The sequence below is a fragment of the Pelophylax lessonae genome, assembly GCF_965119305.1.
Source record: "Pelophylax lessonae genome assembly, chromosome: 7".
In the NCBI taxonomy this organism is placed as follows: Eukaryota; Metazoa; Chordata; class Amphibia; order Anura; family Ranidae; genus Pelophylax; species Pelophylax lessonae.
In genome coordinates this window covers 97,954,442-97,968,971 of record NC_138774.1, presented here as the reverse complement: position 1 = coordinate 97,968,971, position 14,530 = coordinate 97,954,442, and the positions used below count along the sequence as shown (strand labels likewise).

Sequence of the window (14,530 nt, the reverse complement as noted above, 5' to 3'; positions counted from 1 at the left end):
TTGTCCCCACGTCTGTTCAATCATGCCGTTCTGATATGTCACACAAAATGCTTTCATTATACATATTTGGGTGTGGTTTTTTTTTTTTTTCCGTTCATTTGTCATTTGGGAAACCTTATACAGTTTCTTTCCCTGTAGAAATGTGCTCAGGCCCCTCTGTAACTGGCAATTGTCGAGCTTCTTTTCCCCGATGGTTCTTTGACTCTGAGTCACAGTCTTGTCGCAAATTTACCTATGGTGGTTGTGGAGGCAGTAAGAACAACCACATGTCTGAGGATGAGTGCATTGACAAATGTGTTGGTGAGTCATATTTAGCTGTTTTTTATTTTATTCTTAAATTAGAATTTACTGTACCTTGCAAAAGTATTCACCCCTTGGTTTCTTTATTTTGTACCATTACAGCCTGTATTTTAAAGTGTTTTTTTTTTTTTTTTTTTGGGCCTTTGTACACTGTGATGTACACAACCTGCCTACGACTTTGAAGGTGCAAAATATTTTTTTAATGTGACCCAAAATGGGACCAAAAAACAGAAATCCTGAGTGTGCCCAAGTATTCCCCCCCCCCCCCCCCCCTGCAAAAGTTAACACTTTGTAGAGCTACTATTTTCTCCAGTTATAGCCGCAAGTCTCTTGGGGGGGGATTGCTCTTAGTTTAGCACATCTAGCCACTGGGATTTTTGCCCATTATTTAAGGCAAAACCGCTCCAGCTCTTTCACATACAAAAAGAGGGGGTTCCCCTAATTGGGACTTTTCAGGCACATATTGATTGGAAAACTAATATATAGTCAACAATAGCTTTATTAGGTACAAAAATAGGAAACAATTGGAATTAAAAACCATATACAAGCATTGGACAGATAGGAGAAAAACTCAAACGCTAGAATCTAGCAACCCAACATGTTTTGAAGATCTATACTTTCTCCTTGTTCAGGGGTAGTTCATAGCGGTACTAGAGTTGATCATATCTGAACTTTACATGCTTGTAAAAAAGGTAAAAACATCTGGTTGGTCTGGATCTAACTGGCCATGTATATGACGATTTTGGTTATAATCTGATTAGATTTGTGGAACCACAGGGGGCAAGGTCAGGTGAGTGCCTCACAAGTATATGACCATCTGAAGTCCTATAAGTAGGAAGCCAGGGGCAGCACCTTGCAGATTTTCATCCAATATGGGTAAAGCCAGTCTTAGGGTGGTTCAAAATGTGTTTGCATGTCCTCGCCAGCCACCAGCAGACAAGTGTATACAAGTGTTCCAGTTTAGAGTAGCTTGAGAACCTTTCAAACTGATTTTGCTATGGTTTCCTTACAACACTTGTATCCGTGCCTGCAGGTTACCTGCTCTTTGCTATAGACTTCCATAGGATTGGGTGGTTTTTGTGCGCTTTAGTGCCCTGAAAGTGTACCAAAAGTCCTACATGCAGGAGCTACTCTTTAGTCTTGCATGCAGGACTTCTGGTGTGCTTTCAGAAAAACGTACCAAAACCACCCAATCTAATGGAATTCTATGGCAAAGCATGGTTAAACGGCAGTTACACTGAGCTGCACCTGAACTGCCAGGAAGCTTCAGCGTATTGATGTGAAAGAAGTTGCTTTAGTCATTTTGGGGTCCTTGTCCTGCTGTAAGGCGAACCTCCGTCCCAGTTTCAAAACTGGCAGATTGAAATAGGTTTTCTTCAGAAACTGCCATCCATCTTTCCTGCAATCCTGACCAGTTTTCCAGTCCCTTCCGATGAAAAGCATCCTGGCAACATGATGCCGCCGTTACCAAAATTAAAAAAAAAAATTACAGCATACGATTGCGACACAAGCCATTGTTTTTTATAAATTCTTTCCTTTTCATTCTGCAGCACTGACATTTTCTGTAAAATGAAATGCAATCTGGCGGCATCCCGTACACGGTTAGCATATGGAATAAATCTAAAATGGCGCGCTTAGGCTGGCCATATATGTACAATTTTCTGTTGGATTTACCACAAACCACATAATTTGAGGTCAAAGCTAAACAACACTTTTTCACTTGTATCCAATTAGGCAGGCCTTTGTATTACATAGTTGAAGGTAAATTTCAAGAAAATTGTACAGAAAATTGTAAGCAATTTGTATAATGTATGGCCAGCCTTAATTGGCGCAGCCTTACTTTAACCAGTCATTAATCAAAAGTAAAGTGAAAAAAATATATTGAATGCCTCGATTTGCTGCTCACTTAAAAGTGTCCTCACTTCACTTATCAATACAACAAAACTGTAAAAATAGTGCAGCACAACTGGTAACCAAATACAATCCTGTGTAATAGTCCACACAAAGCGACAACTAAGAAAAATTGGTGTGTATCAAAGAAAAAACAATAACCAAACAAGCAACAATGGTATCCAATAAATAGCAATACTAATCAGTGGGTCAGTGTGCAAAAAAAAAACTAGCATAGGCTGCTTCAAATCAACAGTTTGTAAGCTCCTTTTTCAATGTATGATGTGTTTAAACCTTCAATACATCTTCCATCAGTGATAAGATGGCAGCTCACTTTAAGTTTAGACCCCCCTGTATTACCAGCAGCTCTAAACATGCAGTTCCCTGATGGGGGTGACACCAGGTGTAGGCTCAGCTCCTCTTGTCACAGATGCATGATCTCCATCAGCAGTATACAAATGGAAATATCTAGTGCTCTTTTGTAAACTCTTTATTAAAAGCCGGTAAAATCTAGGATGTAAACTCGCATAGATGGCACTCAACCGTTCCGGTACAAAGGGCAGATAACACCGCCCCAGTGTGTTTCAAATAATTAGCAGTGGCCACGGGATAATGTCCGAGGGTCTGGCTCCTGATTCCCCAAATGCGTTGCGTCCTGGGTTTGGACTTTGTCAGTTGGACCCACTGACGCTGTCCGAGCTCGGAGGTCTTCATGAAGAAACTAGTAATATTTTAGGCATCCTCTGCAACAAAAATTCCAGTTTTGGTGAGATGTTCCTAAAGTATTAATTTCTAAAGGAATACAGACCCTACCACTTTCTTTTTTATAACTCTGCAAGTGCAGCTAGTGCTTGGGAGTTGCTCCCATTCAGAATCAGTCCTGCCCAAGACCTGTTCTAACAAAAAACTCTTTGCAATGTATATTGATCACCCAGGGGGGATGGTGTGTTCAACAAAAGTGGAGGTAAATTGGGTACGTGCTATAAGAAAATCGGGCGAGCGATCTTCTGACTTTCCTTGTTTGTCCCTTTGAGAATTTTTGAACGAAAATTCATAATCGGCTGTCGAAAGTTGTGTACGCGCTATTCGAAAATCGTTTGAAAATTCTTTGGACGAAAATGTTCATCCAATTTTCTTAGTGTGTACTAGCCTTTACTCTTTAAGCAATGGCTTTTTTTTTTTTTTTTTTTTGGTCAACCTTCTATACAGCTCTGCTCTGTGGAGTGTACAGCTTTTAAAGTGGGGTCCATTGGACAGATAAACCCATCTCTGCTTTGCATCCCTTTCATTGTTCTCTTTGGGGTTTTTCTTGCATCTGTGATTCTGTGATTTTGGTGGGTGGCCTTCTCCTGTCAGGATTATGGTAGTGTCATATATGCTTTCCATTTTGTTCTGGATTTATTGGTGCTCTGTGGGATGTCCAAAGTTTGTAATATTCTTTTCAAACCCAACCCTGATCTATACTTCTGGACAACTTTTGTCTCTGGACTGTTTTGAGAGCCCCATGGTCTTCATGTTACTTGCTTAGTATTGTTGCAGACTTGGGAGGTATTTAGGTCGGTTCACACCACGATTTGTACGTTTTTTGCTCGTTCCCAACATCCCATTCTTTTTTAGTGGGCTGCCAAACGCCTGGGAAGGTGTAAAAGGTACAGCAGATGCAAATTTTTAAATGGTGTGGTTAAATGCATTCTGGTGGCCGCAAACGTACTTGCGTTTTTGGTAGATGTGTTTTGAAGTTCCATTAAGAATTAATGGCACTCATGCACACCTAAAAAGGGTAGCACGTTCTCATGTAAGTGGTGTGAACGGGCTCCCAGAACAGGTATACTGTATTTATACTGACATGTGACGCTTTGATTGCACAGAGGTGGACCGTACTTTAATCATCTAATGAGACTTCTAAAATGAATTAATCCCATGGTACAAAGCCCCCATAGATATCAATTTGAATTCCAGGCTCTAATGCAACAAAACAAGAAAAATGCAAAAGGGGTTAATATTTTCGCAAAGCACCATACCGCTTCTACTGTCCTTTGCGATTAACCATTGCCCATTCAACTAATACTTTTTTTTTTTTTTTTTTTTATTTGCAGTTAAAAAGCCAGAACCTGCTGCGGCCAAGGCCCCCAAAGTTGGAAACTTCAAAGGTTTGTTATTTCTGCTGCTTGTGGACATGTTGCACTGACTGGTTTAGTGGGCACACACATCTGGGATATTCTAGTTGTATTGTTTAGGGCAGGATTCGTGGAAACGCAGGCAATATGTTTTTGGTACAACTGTAAAAGTACTTGTGGTGCCTGACATCTTGTGGTTCGCTTTACGTTTTAAGGTTATTCAGTGTTACTCTTTTTAATCTTCTATATTTCAGTAAGTGTGTTCTTTATCAGTTAGTCTATGTAAAGTGAACCTGTATTTTGCACATGCATCACGATCACGTGATCCTTTTACATTTTGGGGTTTTATTCGAGATGTGCACAGAGATCACACAAACACTTTATAGGTAAGAAAAAAAATTGTAATTAAATAATGACCAATACAGAATACATTTAATATTAGAAAATGTAACAATAATACTTTAGGGATGCCTTTTTCACCAAGGAGTCCCACCCGCTTTCACGGCTTGATCAAAATCCAACTCGTGCATGATGGCAGCTCTGAGGGGAGACTGATTATTGCAAGTTTAAGCTGTTTATATACAGCACTAGTGTGTGAGGAAATGACCAATCCCCCCCCCGAAAGCAACATGACCTTTTAAGGACTTGGTCAGTTTGTAATGACGTTCCTTTGGTATAAAGTCAGCAAAGGTAACCAGGCTTAGAATTCATTATTTGATATTGTGAGCCAATAATACCAAAGAAATATGACTTCCCCCATCAGCAGGTCAAAACGGGTTAATTTTACTGCCAGGAACCCTTGCTGCCTCATTTGGCATGGGTGGAGACATGCCCAGTATATTTGGGTCTGGGGGTACACATGACTAAATCTCTTCCTCACATGCAACAGTACTGGTACTTGGCCATTGGCTGCTCAGGTCTGCAGGGCTGTCACCTGGGGGTGGGGGATAGACTCCTCTGTTCTGTAAGGTCCAAGTTTGTTTATAGGTCACACGGTGCTTCCTCTTGGCATCCATTGGCCAAACAGTGGTTGGGGAAAGAAAGGTAGGAGAGTAGATGCAGCTGGACAAGCAAAGCAGAGGTGCACTTCAACCTGTCCTTAAAGTTACCTTCAGTGAAAACTACAATCAAATCCATTCATGGTGTGCACAGCTCCTTTTCAGAACAGTCCTTGCCAGGCCCAGTGCTGTTACACATTCATAGCAAAGTCCCTGTTATTGGGACAAAAACAAAGACAGACAGTGGCGCCTCTAAGTGTAGACTTTATGCAACAGGTTTAATGAATAAAATTATGCACTCACGTTAGTAAGCATATATTCATGCCCATAAAACAAGGTTCCAGTGTGGAGAAAAGTGTACATCATCCGGTCATGGACATCTGTCCTGCTGGAGCCAAAATCCTTTCGCCGTGGCCGGCTTGTACGGCAAGGTTAGAATCAGGAAGTAGGCTTGGTGTATTTGCTTGACAGCAAGGCTTGGTGGATAATCGAACCTGGATGATGTCACCAAGCCTTGCTGTCAAGCAAATACACCAAGCCTACTTCCTGATTCTAACCTTGCCGTACAAGCCGGCCACGGCGAAAGGATTTTGGCTCCAGCAGGACGGATGTCCCATGACCGAATGATGTACACTTTTCTCCACACTGGAACCTTGTTTTATGGGCATGAATATATGCTTACTAACGTGAGTGCATAATTTTATTCATTAAACCTGTTGCATAAAGTCTACACTTAGAGGCGCCTCTGTCTGTCTTTGTTTTAGCCCCGTGGAACCCCTGGCTTTTGGCTTCTGGATGGCTGCCCTACATGGTGGACTTTTTCTCCCCCTGTGCCATTAATGATTTTTAACTCCATGGACTTTTGGTTCGATATATGATCAAGCACCTGTTAACATTGTGTATTCCTGTTATTGGGACGACTGTGCACTCCATTTGGAATAAAAGTATGGACCCATCTGTATGAATAAAACGGGGACTGCAGAGTGGTTGTGTGTTTTTTGTTTTTGTTTTTTTGTTTTTGTTTTTTTACTAGGGGGTGTGAGGGTTCTGTGTTTTGGTAAAGGATTTAATTAAAGAGGGATTTTTTTCTTTTTTTGGGAATTCTCACAAATGGGCATTGTGCATAGTTTGTTAGGCTGTATAATATCAGATGCGTCTGCAATTTTATTTTCCTCTGTGCTGGGCATGACAGTCCGTGTTACAAGTATTTGAGGTGGAAATTGCCCTTGTCCTGACCCTAATGATCTTTTTCTCTACCCACAGATTACTGTGCGGCACCTCCTTCAACTGGCAATTGCCGTGCTTCCTTCACAAGATACTACTATGACCCCAGTGATCTGACTTGTAAAACATTTGTCTATGGAGGCTGCAAACCCAAAGAGAACAACTACCTCACAGAGGCTGATTGTATGAAGATGTGTGCAGGCCGATCAGGTAAACTTATGTCCGCTTAGCTGGGCCCTCTTGTAGGATCGCCTGCTACCCGAAAGAGATGCTGTGATAGAATATCACAGGCTTACAGATGCTCTGCCAAAAATGGATAACTAAGTGAACCAATAGGATTGTTACACATAAATACATACATACATATATAATGTGTATCAGGAAAGTATTCACAACGCTTCACTTTTTCCACATTTTGTTATGTTACAGCCTTATTCCAAAATGGATTAAATTCATTATTTTCCTCAAAATTCTACAATCACACCTGTCTATATAAGGTCCCACAGTTAACAGTGCAAGTCAGGGCAAAAACCAAACCATGAAGTCCAATGAATTGTCTGTAGACCCCCTGAGACAGGATTGTATGGAGACACAGATCTAGGGAAGGATACAGAAAGATTTTTACTGCATTGAAGGTCTCAATTAGCCCAGTTGCCTCAACCTTCCCGAAGAACAACCATCTCTGCAGCACTCCACCAATCAGGCCTGTATGGTAGAGTGGCCAGACGGAAGCCACTTCTCAGTAAAAGGCACATGACAGCCTGCCTGGAGTTTGCCAAAAGGCACCTGAAGGACTCAGACCATGAGAAACAAAATGCTCTGGTCTGATGAAACAAAGATTGAACTCTTTGGCCTGAATGTTAAACATCATGTCTGGACGAAACCAGGCACCGCTAATCACCTGGCCATTACCATCCCTACAGTGAAGCATGGTGGTGGCAGCATTATGCTGTGGGGATGTTTTTCAGCGGCAGGAACTGGAAAACTAGTCAGGATCGAGGGAAAGATGAGAATGCAGCAATGTACAGAGACATCCTTGATGTAAACCTGCTCCAAAGCACTCTGGACTTCAGACTGGGGTGAAGGTTAATCTTCCAACAGGACAATGACCCGGAGCACATTGCCAATATAACAAAGGAGTGGCTACGGGACAGCTCTGTGAATGTCCTTGAGTGGCCCATCCAGAGCCCAGACTTTAACCTGATTGAACGTCTCTGGAGAGATCTGAAAATGGCTGTGCGCCGACGCTCCCCATCCAACCTGATGGATCATGAGTGGTCCTGCAAAGAAGAATGGGAGAAACTGCCCAAAAATAGGTGTGCCAAGCTTGTAGCATTATACTCAAGACTTGAGGCTGTAATTGGTGCCAAAGGTGCTTCAACAAATCATTGAGCAAAGGCTGTGAAAACATATGTACATGGGATTTTTTTTATTTTTAATTAATTTGAAAAGATTTAACCACTTCAGCTCCAGAAGGTTTTACCCCCTTAATGACCAGGCCACTTTTTGCGATTCGGCACTACGTTGCTTTAACTGACGATTGCACTTTTTTGCGACACTGTACGCAAATACAATTGTTGTCCTTCTTCTTTTTTTTTTTTTTTTTCTCCCCCCACAAATGGAGCTTTCTTTTGGTGGTATTTGATCACCTCTGCGGTTTTTTAGATTTTGTGCTATAAACTAAAAAAAAAGAGCCACAATTTTGAAGAAAAAAAAAAAACGCAATATTTTTTTCATCATTTTAGGCCAATTTGTATTCTGCTACATATTTTTGGTAAAAAAAAAAATCCCAATACGTGTTTCAATTGGTTTGTGCAAATGTTGTTATAGCGCTTACTAACTACAGGATAGATTTCTGGGGTGGAGGGTAGAACTTCTCTTAATGGGTGAAGTTTTTTTCTTTAAGGTAAATGAGTATTGCAGAATGTGCCATCTGTTTCTATAGCCTAGTCACTGCACATCTATAGCTAAGAGTAATAAATATAACTGCATGTCTTGTGTATTGCAGAAGAAGATGACAGCTCTGTAGATCATCATTTCTTCCATCGCCCATTAACCTGTAAGTGTAATTTTAAGATGATTAAACAACTCCGACATGTACAGTTGATACACATTCATAGGCTTCTGCTGATAAAAGGTTTGCAGTGGCCTTTTTAACCAGTTGAAACTCTCTGCGTCTTCAATGAGGGAGACCTGTCAAAATAGAATTGTATGAAATACTATTGCGGATTCGGTTTTTAAAGCTGTGGGCTCTAGTTTAGCCATCTGTGCTTCACTGCTTAGGATTACAAATCTAGAACAGGTATGCAGCCATTGACGTTGGTATTTTTTTCTTCTTTGACATGTGTGCATGCTTGAGGCTGAGGGCTTGCTAAATAGTGAAGCAAGAATGGGCGACTGTACCAAAACATATATGCCTATTAAACACACCAGCAATTGAGACCCTCGGATTTGTGACCTTTTTAGAGGTTTCTCCAAGTTCATTCCCAGAGTTTGATGCTAAGGGTACATCTGCACAAGTTCACGTAAATCTCCTAATACAGCCTCATTGCTCTGTACATGTTTGCATACTGTATGCACATTTATTTAGCATTTAAAATGCAGTAGGTCAGAAGTAAATCCACCTGATTTCCCTGGTTCATAATGTGTATACAGGACCATATGACTGTCTATAGATTCATACTTCTATGCAGATGGATTCAAGACAAGTCGTTTTATGTGCAAGCGTCCTTATTGTTTGTGAACCAAATCTACTTCAGGATATGTGGTTACTTGGGGATCCAAGAGTTGGAACATATTCTGCAGAGGTTTTGTTTTTTTTTTTTTTGTTTAAAGGTATAATGACCATTTGTAGAATACAGGGATGAGAGGTATTTTAAATTGGGTTTGTCATATGTTCTGTGTGTTTTTATGGGTACATGTGAAAACTGACCAGGCCAGATAAGGATAAATATAAGTGGGATAACCACAGATCGGCATGACTAGAACTGCATGGCTTCACCAGAGTACAAAGTGCTGTGTGATTTTTGGCTATTAAAATGTCAGGTCCTCTTTACCTTGGTCAAAGCATATATCCGTTACTGGTTCATTAACTAACCCTGTACATTTCTTCTACAGCTGTGGTACTCCCAATCCTCCTTGCAGTGATGGCTGCCACCCTGTTGGGGGTTATGATCACGTTCTTTGTGAAGATGTCCAAGAAGAATCAGCAGAACGCTGACTTCCGAGCCATGTGGAACCCCATTGATGACAAAGAATGTCTGATGAACAATGCCTACACTCTGTAGATGAAGCCATTCCAAAAGGCTGTAACACTCCATGTCTCAAACACAGATTTTAGCACAAGGTTACTGTATCTTGCCTAATATTGTGTCACTCCAAGGATGTGTGTTTCCAACATTACACAATAGCTGAGAGGAGACTGTCATTTAATCAGAAAATACATATTACTAGGAAGAGGTCTCCTTTCTGTGGGTAGTTTTTACCATTTGCAAACAGTTTTTATTTTATTAAACAGGGCATTTTCCTGTGGGTACTTTTTATTCCATCTTTTATGTTGATTTAATTATGAAACTGTATTAAACTGTGTTTAAATCAGCTTGTGTGCCTTACTAAAGTACTTTTTGATGGTCCAGCTTCGAATTATGGCTTTGGATGCTATACCTGGGTGTAATCAGTGGTGGGATGGTCTTTCATAACAGCCCGGGTGAAAAAGCTGCAGAAATACTTTTTTTTATTGCACCATCTAGGTATATTGTATAAGATACTTTATGTGTTGATTGAGAAACCTTCTTTTTTTTTTTTTTTTTTTTATGGTGAGGGCAATGTCAGACTAGCTGTTTCTTGCCATTATCTAAGCTGAAATCCAAAGCGCCTGCCCCTTTAGAGCTTAGACATTTTACATCTGAATTTTGTCCACTTCTGTAGCGAGACACATTCCACTGTCACATTAGAATCTGTTTTCTACTTCGTAAGCCTATCTGACATTGCCTAGAAATTACCAATGCCCCAGCAATGAAGTTTTTTTGGTCTTGTAATGGTTGGGCTGTAGCAGACTGTGAATCCCTATGCTGCTTGTAGCCAATTGACAATGATGATCCAACAGGTTCTGATGGCTGCCATCTTACACTGCTGGGGGGAGGAGAATTTGAATACATGGACTCCAATTATTTGCTAGTTAGCCTATTGCATTCATGGGATTGGCACAAGTGTGTGCATGTCATATCCATGATGTGGGATCATAACTTGCATATTTTTTGGTGGTTTAGTGGATCCTTTTGGCTTCCTGACACTTGTCTGCCACCTAAAGCATGTGGTCCGCTTTGAGTCTTAAGGATTCAAACTGTATGTAAGCAGCTAAGTTTCCTGGGCTTAAGATTGAATTCTGATCAAAACCTAACTAAGCGTAAATGTACTCCCACCCCCATTATAAAGCCCTATACGAAGTACCGTGTAAAGGAAAGACGTGTACACATGGCCTTATCTAAGGGAAGTCCCAGTCATGTGATCTCCCAGAGGCTGGCTTCAGGGAAGCGGAGAGAGCAGCTACAATGGCTGCAGAGCCTTGGTGGTGGTGTCACCCATAGACTTACTATAGGGCATCCACTGTCCCTCTCTCCTGAAGCTGGTGCTGGAAACAAATCCCATGACAGGACCAGAGCACCCTTAGTTTAGGTATAGTAAGTATACACACCTTTCCTCTACAAGATGGTAAGAATATGCGCAGGAGAAGGTTTAAGCTTGGGTTTTGGCCGGACTTCTACTTTAATGCTAAGCTTTCAGATCTTCTTTTACCATAAGGATGAGCTGCATCAATTTGGGACCAAGTTCATTAAAAAAATGCAGCCAGCCTTCCTAATAAAATTTTAAACTAGAGTAGGTCACCATGTTAGTGCTAAAACCAATATTAAAAAAACTGTGGGATATGAACACGCATACTCTCTCTCCCCTAGGTGGTTGCAGCATAAGTCTCATGGTGCATCTGTCCCCTGCTGCCTCTTAGACTGAGAACCAAATGATCAAAGACCGCTGATTGCTCGGTTCTCAGTCTTCAGAGAGCTGGTGACTGTCAGTCGTCTGCTCTCTGCTTTGTCCCTTCAGCATGAACTGGAGTTCTGGGCTGTAGATTGGGTGGGAGTAGCTGGCTCAGGCTCTCGGCAGTGCACGAAGAAGCTGAGACAGCTGTCAGTCGGGCATCTGGGTGGATTCCAACATTAAAGTCGGGATCTCTCCAGAGTCTGGACTGGCCGAATGACCAGGCCTGCTGTTGGCTGAAAGGGTCACAGGAGTGCAGAAGGAATTGCACTTCTATGATCCCCAGGAGAAGTAGCACCAAAAGAGCTGGATGTTTTCATTATTAGTCAACAGACACTATTGGTCTGTCACTGGTCTTTTATCTTCACTGATTTGTTTTTTAAATGGAATTTTAGTAGAAAATGGATCTATACAACTGTATATTATACATTTGGAAAAGTGTGTACATAGCTTCAGGAATAATCTGTATAGAAATGACACTGGTTATATGGGGGTTATAAAGCAGTGGTTTCTGATCTAATGTTTCCGTATATCTGTTCACTGTTAAATACTTGGCAGTCAGTTACTTTTTTATATTTTCTTGAGGCCTTATTCATTTAACTTAAAGTGCTATACGGACTACCACACTCCATTGTCTATCTGACCAACATCTATCTCTGTTTTGTAGCCAGTCTTGATGGCTTTAGGGCTTTGCTATAGTGGTGACTTATTTACTGACCTTTTTGTGGAATCAATAATACTAGCTGGAGTTTTGTACACAGTGAAGCTAGCCGAAATAAGACTGTCAACTGCCTGATTATCATTTTGTAGCAGGGAAAAAAACAGGCTAAAGCAAGGTGGAAATCGGCCTGTTCTACAGGAAGCAGACTAATTTCTCTCTGTGTGTACTGGGGTCTGTTCAGCAGTCTGTCGAACAGTCTTGCTGAAAACAAGAATTTGATCAACAGCACTGCAGCCAATGGCTGCTGTGCTGATCTGTGTATTCTGGCGTGGGGGAGTTCCCACTGCCGGAATGCAATAGTGCTGCGGAAGAGATCCCTGCATCCACGTCGCTTGTGGGAACCTGTGAGGTTTTTTTTCCTTCAAACTGCTGTTTCAACATGGTAGTGTACAATGCAGTTTAATCCCAGCCACTTCCTTTCATTGAAGTTGCCTTCAGCTGCTGTAAAGGAATCTGAAGTATTCAGTAACAAGTTGATATGCCCTAATATCATGTATGTGTAATTGTAACCTTTAACATTACTCTACTCTAATAGTGGTAGCAGCAATGTGATTGTTCTGTGCTATGGTTGTTTGACTGTCACTGGTTACCCAACTCATGTATCCGCAGACATCTGTTATAGTCCTGACATTAGCAATTATGACAAGTCACCTCTGGAGCAAAACCCTGGAGCATATTTTCATGAGATTCTGCAGTTGTCCGCATATGTATGCTATTTTATTTGCAATAAAAATCTAGTTGTCTTACTTGAGTCTTTGTAATAAGCCTTAAATAAAAAAAAAATATTTGGATACCAGACATGCTTTCTGCTGTTTTAAATTGGGTACACAGTCGTGTAGATATTTCACAGCTATCCCAACAGGGAATGAACAAGTAGTACTTTAATACTTGTATTACTTGGGAAGACTTTTTCCTTTTTGCTTCCTGACTCATCTCGTACATAGATCAGTAAAAACCTGACAGGTTTCTGACCCTTTCCTGGATAAAAAGTCTTTACTGTTCTAAATCCTCATTGGTGTGAAAAGACATGAGGACACAAGTGGCAACAATGTGACCGAGGTCCTAATACTTCCCTACTCCTATTCAGGTTATACAGCTCACCCCCTCTGCCCCAGCAAATAGCACACACAACCCCACAGCGCTGACTGATAGTTTACGATTGTGAATGAGACAGAACACATGGACCCATAGTGCTGTTATCTGCTGGCTACAAGTAATCACACACTGCAACATACAAATGGTTCCCACAGCCCTGACACTGATAAATTTTTACCATTGTGAATAAACAGGCAATGCCGGTGGGCTCTAAATGGACAGAATGTACACAAAGGGGTTGAGAGTCGGCAATACCTAGTGCTGTGCTGTAGTGCACACTGTTTAAAGACTATTGCTTCCTGTTCCTAGTTTTGTGCAGTCCAGACTTTCTTTCCACTGTCTCCCAACTGACACCCCAATGTGCGTGCTCTTGATGCCTTTGAAGTGCTAGGGCGCTGTGCCTGGCAAGCACATGAGCAGTTGGGGCTTCTCTTTATGGAATTTGGCACTGTGCCTGGCCTGCATAGTACTGTTAAGGTTTCAGAACACAGTAATGCACATGTCCCTGCTGGACGCAGCATCAAAGGCTCCCTACTGCACACATTCCAGTTGGACACAGCGCCAACAACTCTACTGCTGTGCACAGAGTGTACTCCGGAGAGGGTAGAAAAAAATTCTCACAGTACAGGATATAGGCTCCTCCTTTTTTTTTTTTTTTTTTTTTTTTTTTTTTTTTTTTTTTTTTAATTTTGATGATCGGTTATATGCTTTCACTTTCAGGACATTGGAAAGGAAAGTTGATAGGACAGCCTCCAACTCCCAGTAATTTCATGCTTCTGATTCCAATTATATTGGAAGATTGAAGGCCTAATTTAGTTCTTCACATGAAGAAATCTCCCGACCCCAATACCCCACCCCCCCCCCCCCCCCGGCTGTATCAAAACTATTGCGTCAACAGTATTGCATCTTCCAGATCTGTAGCACCTAAGGGAAGATGTGGGGCCAATCTGTAACGTTGAATCCAGCCCTGGACTCTGAGTTTGGCGTTCACCCTCAGTATAGCAGTACAAAGTGGTGTAAATAAGTGCAGAGTGCTCTGTTGGTCCAAGACAGTGTAGAACTGAATCCCTGTAATTCCAGTTCCTAAAGACCCTCTCAATGGAGGGGGGAATATGCCCTTCTGAGGTGGGTAAAGTGAGAAATTTTCACAT

At 41.4% G+C, this 14,530-nt stretch overlaps 1 protein-coding gene across 1 annotated transcript in view; it reads left to right on the top strand.

The window, feature by feature from the left end:
* LOC309560731 (putative Kunitz-type serine protease inhibitor) overlaps positions 1-9,969 on the top strand; it is a 34,611-nt gene extending 24,642 nt beyond the window's left edge. Inside the window, exons 4-8 of the mRNA XM_082264363.1 lie at positions 139-300; positions 4,287-4,340; positions 6,569-6,739; positions 8,538-8,588; positions 9,647-9,969. Coding sequence (XP_082120489.1) covers positions 139-300; positions 4,287-4,340; positions 6,569-6,739; positions 8,538-8,588; positions 9,647-9,816 — 608 coding nt within the window. The 3' untranslated portion in view covers positions 9,817-9,969. The remainder of the gene's footprint in view (positions 1-138; positions 301-4,286; positions 4,341-6,568; positions 6,740-8,537; positions 8,589-9,646) is intronic.
* The last annotated feature ends 4,561 nt before the right edge of the window (positions 9,970-14,530 follow it).